Source organism: Chlamydotis macqueenii, chromosome Z (genome assembly GCF_036417535.1).
Source record: "Chlamydotis macqueenii isolate bChlMac1 chromosome Z, bChlMac1.mat, whole genome shotgun sequence".
NCBI lineage: Eukaryota > Metazoa > Chordata > Aves > Otidiformes > Otididae > Chlamydotis > Chlamydotis macqueenii.
The window spans coordinates 53,117,259-53,129,369 of record NC_141593.1 but is presented as its reverse complement, the minus strand read 5'-3'; the positions used below and the strand labels follow the sequence as shown (position 1 = coordinate 53,129,369).

General features: G+C 39.6%; 1 protein-coding gene across 3 annotated transcripts in view; it reads left to right on the top strand.

Moving 5' to 3' along the window:
• The window catches only part of CDC42SE2 (CDC42 small effector 2), an 85,813-nt gene extending 75,208 nt beyond the window's left edge, over positions 1 to 10,605 (top strand). For all 3 annotated transcript variants that reach the window (XM_086770980.1, XM_086770978.1, XM_086770979.1), the window contains 3 exons: positions 980 to 1,081; positions 8,102 to 8,219; positions 8,654 to 10,605. In XM_086770980.1, coding sequence (XP_086627106.1) covers positions 980 to 1,081; positions 8,102 to 8,200 — 201 coding nt within the window. In that variant the 3' untranslated portion in view covers positions 8,201 to 8,219; positions 8,654 to 10,605. The remainder of the gene's footprint in view (positions 1 to 979; positions 1,082 to 8,101; positions 8,220 to 8,653) is intronic.
• Positions 10,606 to 12,111: the final 1,506 nt, after the last annotated feature.

Here is a 12,111-nt window from a genome sequence, read left to right as displayed (position 1 = left end):
TATGCTTCATGGCTATTGGGTTTTTTTTCAAATATTGGATATGGGCATACAGTGACTGCACACTGCATGCTTTCCTCTGTGTAAGCTCTCTGGCTCTGGCCTAAGAAATGAGGATAGAGTTTTCTTGTTTCATTCCTTTAGATGCAATGCTTAGCTGGAGGCAGGCGATGAAAGCAACTTTAATTAGAGGAAGTCGTTATTGCCTCCACTTTTTCATTTGTGTGCTTTTTCATTAATAAAAATTCAAGCTGTGACTCTGAGAAGTGGGAGGCAGAAGCTAAGCAATTCTTGCCTTTTGTCTTATGGCATGGAAATTGGAGTTCCTCATCTGGCATCCTGCCTTACTATCACACTGCACCCCTTCAGCTCACGCTCTGCAACCACATGGACTGGAAGTAAGATATCTGAGTATGCAGGGTTCAATAAAGGTATGCCTGTGACTAACCCTAATCAAACTCAAGGCATTGTTCTGAACATCACCATGAAGTATATTACAAATAGTGACATAAGTTCCCATGGCATGCGGATCAGGAATTCTCTAAAGTAGCAGTTTCATAGACTGTACTAATGCTCTTTGATGCTTAATTCTTGCTTTGAGTGATAAACCTCAAATTTGATCTGTCACATCATGATTTAAATACAGATACAGGCAGAAGTTACTGTATGAAACGTTGCAAATATTGCTTAATAAACAGTGGAATGTCTTGAGGTTATTTATAAATGTTTTGTTGGCCTAAATGTTAGGAGCGGTATCAGTGCTGGTCTAATGATCTGCAATAGATCCCCAAAGTAAAAACAAAGGATGGTTTTACCAATGTCTTGGTTAACCTGGGAATTTGAACTCTGCGTTTTGCCTGTATGAAAATATCTTATAGTGTATGGAATATCCTATGGACAGTTAACTTTTACATTTATGACACGTATTGTTTTTGCTTTTCCAATGACTCTCCATTAAATGGTTCCTTTACCTTCCTTTTAGAAAAGACGACGGCGGATTGACCGAAGCATGATTGGGGAACCAACAAACTTTGTTCACACAGCTCATGTAGGATCAGGAGACCTATTCAGTGGAATGAATTCGGTAAGCATGAGCAGATGAAGAATATTTCATCTTAGACAGAATACAGGAACACCGTGTGTGTATATTGTGGCTGAAGCAATGAGTCTTTCAACTGTAAGAAAGAATCTCTATAAAACAGAAGAACAGCCCGCTGGGATCTTAATTCTTGAATTTAAGATTAAGTAATATAATTTTTAAAGTTCCTATATTTATTGACAACACATAGTAGATGCTGTATAAATTGTACAGGCTATGTGTGGAGTACTTTTAAAAAATTTGTTCTGATGGCATGTATGAATTAAAATAGAGGTATATTTGAAAATATACTGGAGTATTTTAGAGAAAACTTTTTTGAAGTGACTTATAATTGACTAGATTTCTTACCTTAATTACTTTAGGTTATTTTAAATATTGTTCATGTCAAACTCTAACTTACCTTGGTTTATGGTGCACACAAATATTTTTGGGTGTCCTTGTTGATGTTTTTCTATACTCTGTAGCCTTATTTGCAGTGCGAATTATTTCCAGAGCGAGCAATGATGTCACAGGCAAGGTTTTGTGGCTTCCTGTAGATGATAGGAGCAATAAATATGTTTATCTCTCTGAAAGTGAAAAACAAAGGCTAATATAGATACTGAAAATCAGCTTATGAGGATAGATTTTATACAACTTCGTATTTATGTGAAATGCCAATCTGTTTTTAAGGTCAATAATATGCAATCTAGAAAAGAGTTGTATGTAGATAATGGCAAAAATAATTCTTGCCCTTCCTCTTTAAAGGAAAAAAAAAGTGGTTTGAGGTTAAAATTATGAAAAATACTTCTTGACAAAGGAGAAGACTTCCGTCAGAGGTACCAGAATAGAGAACAGAGCTGTAAAGGAAAGACACAGTTTTCATGTACGCAAGTGAGGTCATTTTACTTTCACCTTGCTTACAGCTTATTGAGATCAGACAAAAACTTTGTAACTTGTTATGTATTGGGGAAGGGCAAAGGTAGAAAATCTGACATGACAAATGAAATATGTTGTTTCTGGGAAAATGTAGTAATGGATTGGAAACAATTTATACTAAAACATCTATAAGCAAGTTAAATTGAGAAACACAGCCTCAAATTGATTAAATTAAATTAAAGCTAGTTACTTATTTAATGCAATATTTTACATTAATATTTAAAGACATTACAAATTGAAATAATAAAGTTATAAAAAAGTGAGCAGTTTTATTTTACTTTTTTTTAAAGCATAACTTTTTTGCTTTTTAAATGTTTATTGTCCCTCCTGTGAGAACCTTCCTCATTCTCACAGCAGAGCTGCCTTGTGGGGTTTGTGGTTATTGCCTGAAGCTTTGCTGTTTCACCTCAGACTTTCCCCCTGCTTGTCCTCACCTTTGCCTTGCATAATATCCAATTCATCTCCAGATATAGTAGGTAACCATTATTGTCTCTCCACATAGACTTTTCCGTTTTGAATGCTCAGAACTGGCTATCTCTTTCTCTCACTTTTTTTCATTTGGATAATGTGTTGCATCAGTGGCCAGAGTGATTTCTCCAATCCCAGATAGAAAGGATCTGTATGCAAAGAATAATCCTTCTTTTCCTTTCTCTTCAGAAGCACAAATCTCTACTTTTTCACACTTATTTTCCTGTCTGTTCTCTGGTAATATTGCATCCAGTCTCCTTATTAACTCTTTGCAGTGTAAATTCCAAGAGTGTGGTATTATTCCCCATGTGTTTTTCTGCTGCTTAATTTCCTTTATAGTATGGACATTATACTCCTTTGTGAACCTCCTTGTGCCTTCTCTGTTCTGAATACCTTAGGAAGACTTCCTGCAATTTCGTTAGCTTTTCCCATATAAATTTGGTTCTTCATCTGCTATATGTTCTGTGCCTTTTTTCATCAGCATTGTTCTTCATTACATATCCTTATGATTCTGAGTACAGTAGTTTGCTTACTACTGAAATATTTTGCTTTTTTGTTTGCCTTCTCTGTAGAGTGCCTTGCTCCTTTGTCAAAGGTACGCTTAAACAGTAGGAGCCGCCTGCACTGTTTCTTTCTCATTGCCATTGCTTTCTTTCTTATTTACCTTCATATTCCATGGTGAAATCTCTTGCTTTCTTCTTTGGCTTCATATTCCTTAGTTCAGTCTTTGATTTAATGTTTTATGTCATTTTCTTAGTTTTTCCTTGTTTTCTTTCTCAAGGACCATATATGCTATTTCCTAATTCTAAAAAGGAGGGGAAAAAATGGGGAAGAAGGAAATTAATGAGATCGATAAGCAGCACACCAGATTGTGTGATCCTCAATTGCTGCAATCCTCTTTCTCTTCCAAAAATCTTTAAATCCTTACCCTATCTAAATTACACCTAAGAGAGAGGAACCTTGCTGTTATTTATCATCAAAGATAGGCGATGGCATCTTTGTGAAAGAAAAAAAAAAAGGTGCATTTCATGATGCTTGTTCTTGTAGCTCAGACTGCCTCAAAAGTGGGGTGCTTCAGAAAGAACACCACCTTGTGAGTCTACCATTGTTGGACCTGCTTTTTGCTCAATGTTTTTAACATTGTATGTCTCCTGTGTAAGTTCTCATATACAACATAGCCTCTGAACTGTTAATGCAGTCATTTCATTTCATTTATAGAATCAAAGAATCATAGAATGGTTAGGGTTGGAAGGGACTTTTAAAGGTCATCTAGTCCAAACCCCTGCAAGAAGCAGGGACATCCCCAACTAGATCAGGTTACTCAGAGCCCCATCCAACCTGACCTTGGATGTTGCCAGGAATGGGGCATCCACCACCTCTCTGGGTAACCTGTTACAGTGTTCTACCACCCTAAGCACAAAAAAAAAAATTCCCAATATCTAATCTAAATCTGTCTCCCTCTATTTTGAAACCATTACCTCTAGTCCTGTCAAAACAGGCCCTGCTGAAGAGTCTCTCCCCGTCTTTCCTGTGTGCCCCCTTTGTGGCCCTCCTCTGGACCCTCTCCACCTGGTCCATGTCCTTCCTGTGTTGGGGGCTCCAGAACTGGATGCAGTACTCCAGGTGGGGTCTCACCAGGGCAGAGCAGAGGGGGAGAATCACCTCCCTCGACCTGCTGGCCACGCTCCTCCTGATGTAGCCCAGGATCTGGCTGGCCTTCTGGGCTTCAACATTGCCAGCTCATGTTGAGCCTCTCATGAACTAGCACTCCCAAATCCTTCTCCTCAGGGCTGCTCTCGATCTATCCTCCACCCACCCTGTATTTGTGCCTGGGATTGCCATGACCCAGGTGCTGGACCTTACACTTGGCCTGGTTGCACTTCATGAGGTTGGCACGGGCCCACCTCTCCAGCCTGTCAAGGTCCCTCTGGATGGCATCCCTCCCCTCCAGCGTGTCGATGGCACCACACAACTTGGTGTCATCGGCGAATTTGCTGAGGGTGCACTCTATCCCACTGTCCATGTTGCTGACAAAGATGTTGAACAGGGCCGGGCCCAACAAGGACCCCTGAGGGACACCACTCATGACCGGTCTCCACATGGACATTGATCTGTTGACCACCACTCTCTGAGTGCGGCCATCCAGCCAACTCCTTATCCACCGAGTGGTCCGTCCATCAAACCCATGCCTCTCTAGTTTAGAGGCAACAATGTTGTGCGGGACAGTGTCAAATGCTTTGCATGAGTCCAGGTAGCTGAGGCCGTTTGCTCTTCCCTTATCCACCAGTGCTGTAAATCCATCCCAGATGGCCACCAAATTGGTCAGGCACAATCTGCCCTTGGTGAAGCCATGTTGGCTGTCACCAACCACCTCCTTGCTCTCCATGTGCCTTAGCACGGTGTCGTAGTTCAGCCCCGATCGGGACCAGACTACGCAGTCTCTCTCTCGCTCCCCCCACCCTCCGAGAGAATAAGAGGAGATCATATAAGGAAAACGGCTCGAGGTTTGAGATAAGGATAGGGAGAAATCCTTAAAGTTACCGTTACGGGCAAAACAGACTCGACTTGGGGAAAAGCACTCATTTATTTTTAAAATTAGCAGGAGAATGAGACAGGGAACAAGATAACCTCCCCCCATCCCTCCCTCTTCCCGGGCTTAACATTATCTGTACTACCTCCCCTCCCGAGCGGCACGGGGTGGGGGGGGGGGGAATGGGGGTCGCGGTCAGTTCATCACGCGTTGTTTTACGCCGCTGTATCATCGTCGGGGGAAGAACTCCTCGCATTCCTCCTCTGCTCCAGTGTGGGGTCACACCCCTATGCCACAGTCCTTCATGAAACTGCTCCGGCGTGGGTCATCTCTTCCACGGAGTGCAGTCCCTCTAGAACAGCTGTCCCAGCGGGCCCTCCACGGGCCACAGCTGCCTTCAGGCATCCACCTGCTCCAGCGTGGGGTCCTCCATGGGCTGCAGGTGGATCTCTGCCCCTCCGTGGACCTCCATGGGCTGCAGGGGGACAACCCGCTCCACCATGGTCTTCACCACGAGTTGCAGAGGAATCTTGGCCAGGAGCCGCGTTACTCCTCCCCCTCCTTCTTCACTGACCTTGGCGTCTGCAGCCGTTCCTCACAACAGGCTGGCAGACGCCTCTCAGGATCCTTTTTACAACTTATTCACTTCTCATCTCCTCTCCACTTCTTGCAGCCAGGCCGGGCCGAGTTGGGCCCAGTCGGCTGCCCGGCGGGAGGCCAGAGGGTGAGGCCTGCAAGGCCCACAAGGCTCGCGCCTCCCCCTCTCTGCCCCCTGCTCAGCTGCTTCACATCTTCTTCCCTTTTTTTTTCTGTTTTCCCTTACTTAAATACGTTATTGCAGAGGTGTTATCACAGGACATTCTGCTACCAATTGGCTCGGCCTTGGCCAGCAGTGGGTCCACCCTAGGCCCGGCCGAGTCCAACTGAACAAAGGGGAGCGACTTCTAGCAGTTTCCTACAGAAGCTACCACCTTAGGCCCCCCCTCACTAACAAAACCAGAACACATGGTTTCCAGGAGAATCTGCTCCATGACCTTGCCAGGGACAGAGGTGAGGCTGACCAGCCAGTAGTTGCCTGGGTCTTCCTTGTTTCCCTTTTAAGAATGGGGGTTATGTTACCCCTCTTCCAGTTATTGGGGACCTCACCAGACATTTACTGCATTCTCTTTGCTTTAGGTGTAACAGCCTCTGCATTTTAGACTGATACTTCCTTACCCACTAACACAAACATCTGTATGTGTGACTTAAGTACTAAAGAACTTTTTTTAACCTTTAGAAGAAGTACTCATAAGAGTACTTTAGCCTTGCAATTTGTGTTGATTTGCTGTGTTGATTCTCCAGAATTTTGAAGTCCTGTAGCCAAGTTGTCAGGCTAGAAGGTGACATGGCCTGGAGATGTTTTTCTAGCTCTTTTTCACTAGAAGCAGAGTTAATTCAGACAAAATTAATGCCATCCTCAAGTCATTCTTGTGAATACATTTACATGTAGATTAATAATTTTCTGAGGGAAAAAAAGATTAAATTCAAACTCCTTTTGTTCTAATGAGCAACAAGAGATGCTTGGTGAAGAAGGTGACCAACTTGGTGAAATGTGAAAATTCTTAAACACTACCCCATGAATGTGATTGCACTTCTGTACCAAGTTTGTAGTCCCTGATGTCAGATTCACTAGAGTATTGTTTCTGAATGCTTTTCCCTGAAGAAAAGCGTGAATATAACGTTGTTTTGCTGTATGACTTATCAGAGCAAAGTGAAGTGCTGAAGTGGAAAACAGTTTTACATTGTGCTGCTTAAATACATAAAAGTTACATCTTTTGCACAGCACTGCAATATGCTGTACTGTTGAAGACAACGATCCTAAGCCAGGCTCTTTTTTATCACATTGGTTTGTGAAACTATGTGTAAGAAAGAGTTGTGCTGATTCATTTTGTATGCGTGCCTGTGTTTTGCTTTGCTGTGGGAAAGAGTTTACTTATTTTTTCTTTGTAGAGAGGGAAAATATCATGCAAACTACTTGGAAATATTTCCCCAGTGCTGTTTTAATACAGCTTTCTGGTGATCTTTTGAGGTCTCTGTGAAGGAGCATACATGTAGTAATTGCAAGCTGTGCCCTGCAGGCATAGGTTTTGCTGCAAGTTCAATTTCAGAAGCTGTAGCCTTGAATTAATATGCTATTTTTTACTCATTGTGTAATTGTTATGCATGCTCTGGGTGCAAATAGAAAAAAAGCCAAACCTTTAAGGTTGGAGTTGTCTTCCTGCAGATGATGGAGATGATTATTTTGACTTGTGGAACACCAGCAGGAAGGAATTGTGGATTCCCTTCCTTTTTATTGATAAAGACAATTAAAGCCATAGAGGGATGTGCGTGTCTTTGTGTGTGTGTGAGGGGGCTCTTTATGTATTTACTTGCATCAGGCTAAAAATATCTTCAAATAAGCTATTTCCAAGGAAGTTGATAGATTATGATTTAAACAATAAATACTCTGCCATTTAAAGGAATAGTAGTATTGAGGAAAGCAGTATGTGCTGTTATGTAAATAGGTAAATAAAAACCTTCCACAAACCAAAAACTCCTTTTGGTTTAGAAAGTCCTTTTTAATTATCTGAAGTTAGCCATACAGTGTAGATACTATCCAGATATTTTTTAAGTAGTCTATTATATTTTTAACATAATGTTGTCAACTTCTCTGATTTATCATACTTGGCAAAGAACATTTTCCTTATAACAGTATAAATTATAGCTTGTCAGACGGAGTGGAGTTGGACACCAGTAAGAGATTTGATTATTTTTTTTCTGAGTAATGAAACAGGTCAGTGAAAGTCTGAATCAACCAGTTTTCTTTGGGAGAGAGGAAAAACTTCTCCCTCAGCACCAGTTCTTCCATCTCTCCTGCTGAGCTGCCTGCAGAAGTGAAAATGCCAGCAAGCCTGTGCTGCACAGGTCCTCATGCAAAAGTAATGTAGCTTTAATGGTAAAGGAGCACTTGAAAAATAAGCCTAAACAAGAAATAAAATTGGAAGCAAGAAGACACCGTAGTTCACTAACTGCCTTTCTTGTTTTCTCTGCCTCTCTTTCCCTTCTGTCTCCAGGTCAGCTCAATTCAGAACCAAATGCAGTCCAAGGGAGGCTATGGAGGTGGCATGTCTGCAAATGTTCAGATGCAGCTTGTAGATACAAAGGCAGGATAACCTTGGGGAAACCTTTTCAGTAAGTACTGCACTCTGCTTTTGAGACACTGTTAGAGTCATAGGTAGAGCAAACATACTACTTTATAATTAGCTCCCTATAAATAGCTATGTCCTTATGATGCCAAATTTTAAAATGCATTTCTAAGTAAGAAAAGCAATATCATGTAAGAATGTTAATTTTTTACGCAATGAGCAAGAGATTGTGCTGACTGCATCAGTCTGTCTGTAAGCCTGTTTTATACCTATAATAACATAGGCAAATCTTTGCAAGTGAAGTTAGTTGTATAACAAATTGCAGAAGAATTTTGTGATACGATTATGGTACCATTTTGGCAACAGTTCCATCCATTTAAGTATAATACCTATGGTGTTAAATCAATAACAGCAATGTTACGGTAGAGAAATGATCACTCAATGTTCAAAACTCTATTTAATGTGTTTTGTGTCTTCCAGGTTGTCTGTGAGTTCCTGTATCTTCTTTCCTGTGTCCTCTCTTTTGCCTTGGTGACTGCTTTCTGTGCTTATGATGAGAGAAGTGATGGCTCATTGTTCACCCTTTGTGATTACTCCAGTGAAAAGTTGCTGTTCTGCTCTAATGATGCCATTTATCAGATTGGTCTGACCATGCCTTTCAGTGGCATGTATACATTGGCCTCTTCCAGTATCACGGACATAGAGTTCTTTAGAATTGTTTTTTGCTTTTTATTTCTTTTAGGCAAATTAAAGCACAAACTTTAGCTTCCCTCATCCCTCACAAATACTAATGCACAACATTCTGTTGCTTTTAGTCTTTACATCTTTTCTCCACTCAAGTAATTTAGAAATGAGTGCTTTTTCATTAATGTCTTCAATCATCTGTTGTTCATACCCATTTTTGAAAGGTCTAGGACCTGTATGAAATTATTATTTCACACCAAATCAGCAGAGTAGATGACCGCATGCTTTGTGAGATTGCTTTGTATGGTGGCCCGCTTGGTGCTAGAAGAAAAAAAAAATGCTTACTGCAAACTGGTGAAAAATTTTGCTGTGGCACCAAGTCGTGCCTGTTTCTGAAAAAGGACTTGTAACTTAGCTGCTTCAGAGTTATATCTTTATTTTAGTTTTTATCCAAGTAGTCTTGAAATAATAAAGAGAGAGCTTGCATTCATGAGGCATTTGTTGTAAATGTTCAGTATATTTATTTTGAAAGAGCTGACCTTGAGACTGTAAACCAGTGTAGTACCGTATCTAAGTGTTGTGGAAGCGCTTTAGTCTATTTAAAAAAGCATCATGTTTGGCTGCTTATTTTTCTTTCTACAGTTTTTCTTAATTTTAGGCTGTATGGTCATTTCCAGTAGCAGCATGTCAGACTGCCTGCAATATTAGCTGAAAAGTTTAGTAGACCTCTCTAAGTAGTTGGCAGTTTCTGTGTACTAAATATTTAGGGGCCATGGAAGTTGCTAGGAGCAACATACTAATCTGGCAGAACAGATGCCAATGAAAACAACACATAGGGTGACTTTTTACGAAGTCAGTAAAACGCCTTTTGCTCAGGTTCCAAAGCATGTTTCTTTCACATGTTGTGAAACTGTATTTTAATATTGCACTGTTTTCAGATTATCTCTGTAAATGGTCCTTTTTTTTCCTCCTTGTTGGTAGTTTGAGAGAAGTCAATGATTTGAGTCCTGGTTGAGTTAAATTTTTATGTGAAAATAACCCCCAAAACAGATAAGGCATAACTGTGCCTAGTCAGATCCATTTCTATACATAAACACACATGTGTTTATAAAAATAGACTGCTGTCGTAAATGATTCTTTATTCTTTTCCATCCTTTTCCTGATTTCACATTGCAACAGCTGTCAGGTTGATTTAAACATGTATGAACCTACATACTCTTCTCTCTCAATTCACAAACAACACACAAAATACAGGGCTATGGAGGTGGTTTGCCTTCCCTAAGTTGTGTTCCAGTGGTAAGTGTCAATTATCTGGTTGAATAGTTCCAATTAGGTTGGATAGTCTTCACTGATAAAGGTACTGATTTGTGATGACAGAAGATCAAGATGTTCAATTGTCTGGGTGGATAAACACATAGCAGTGCAGTGATATATATATATATATATATATATTTTTTAGGGGTCAACATTTCCAATGCCACTTTATCAATGAGTCTTAAATATACTATAATTACAAACTTATTTGAACTTTGTCATTGGTAGTAGGGGCTTAAATTTGCTTGCCAAACCTATATTGCACTTGTCAAAATGTTTTCAGCTCAATAGCCAGGAAAAAAAAAATTGACGTATTTTTATAACAGACATACTTTTTTTGTACATTGTGTTCATTCTTGAATAAAGTCAGTTCAGTGTTGGCTTGTAGATATTAAAAGGAAAGTATTGACTTTGATTCAATAAATGTTTTCTTTGAGTTGGTGGCCTACCCTTTTTCTTTTTTATAAGTTACATTTACATTAGAAAAACACTTGCAGCCTACAGTCAAATTTGTGGTGAAAATTCTCTGAAGAGTAGGCTGTTAGTGTCAATAAGTAACCTGCGGGCTTGAGGTTTTTTTCATGCTCCTTGACCCTTTTGTTGCCAGGTGGATTAAGACATAATTTTATTGGCAGTTTTGTTGCATTGATTTAGTGATGTATCCCAGGGGCTTCTGCAAGGAACTTCAAGGGAAGGGTTCTTAAAAAATACATTGGAAACCTTCATATACAGAATTTCTTTCTTTTTGACTGCAACTGGTACATGTGTTACCTTCTTGATCGTGATGCAGATTACTGTGGTGATCACTAGAAGACTTAATTATACAACGAATCGTCATATTATGTACATCTGCATTAAATACATCTGCAAGACACAATATTGTCTGCTCTATATTTGGCTCAATTAATTTTTATATTTGACAGTCTCAAAGTTAATTCCTTAAGCACTAATTTAATACTTTAAACTTCATGCTAAATTGTTTTAAAGACTGATAATTAATTCTTCAGCTCATGGCAAGTTCTTGAAATTGCCAGCTGAGGAGAAAAGATAGTTCTAAAGGGAAAGAAAGATCAAGATAAAGTCATTAGGTATCTGTCATCTTGGGGGCTATTTTCATTAGTTGTTGAAGTTATAAAAACTTAGTACTGTCTACAAAGTTGTGTCTTGAAGAGCAGATGTTTCACTATAACCACCTAAAAAAAAATGGATTTTGACCTCTCAAAGAATGAGACAGCCTGTTTACACTGTCTTTAGTCTATTTAGCTGCCTAAAGCAGTTGTATGAGTAAATTGATCCCTTTTGTGCCTTTTAAAAATGTTAAGTGAGCACTAGCAAATAAGTCTCTGAACATAGACTTGGTCCCAAGTAGCAGTGTGCTCTGCCATAATTTGATATACCAAAAAACCCCCACCCTTCAGATCCAGAAAATTAAGTTGTTAGCAAATCTTGCCCTGTCTACATAATGACACATTCTTAGCAAGTATAATACGTGCTTCATCGCACCACAATTCTTCTGATTTCTATATTGCTTGTCTCTTTTTTTTTTCTTTTTTTGAGGGAGGAAGAGTTAATTAAATAAAATATTTTCAAAGTCTAATTTTTAAAGCTATTCCTATTTTGTGTGTATGCATGTGAATAGTGCCCCTTCCTAGAGAATGGAAAGTGATTTTTGAGCTTCATAAGGATTCTATAGATCTTCAGCACTTTATTGTGTTTCATGATCTCCATCTTCTATGAAGATCTCTATGCATGCCACTCAAAAGATTTCATTAATTGACTGTGCTTTCTCCCTTCATATGCCTTAAAAAAGCCCTAAAAATTACTATGTAACCTTCTGAAACTACTAGGAAGCTATATAGGGTATTTTATGTATGTAAAGATTGCATTTATTTGAATTTCAGCAGTAAAAGTCCCATTCCTTATTCCGTATCCCTTTTTCT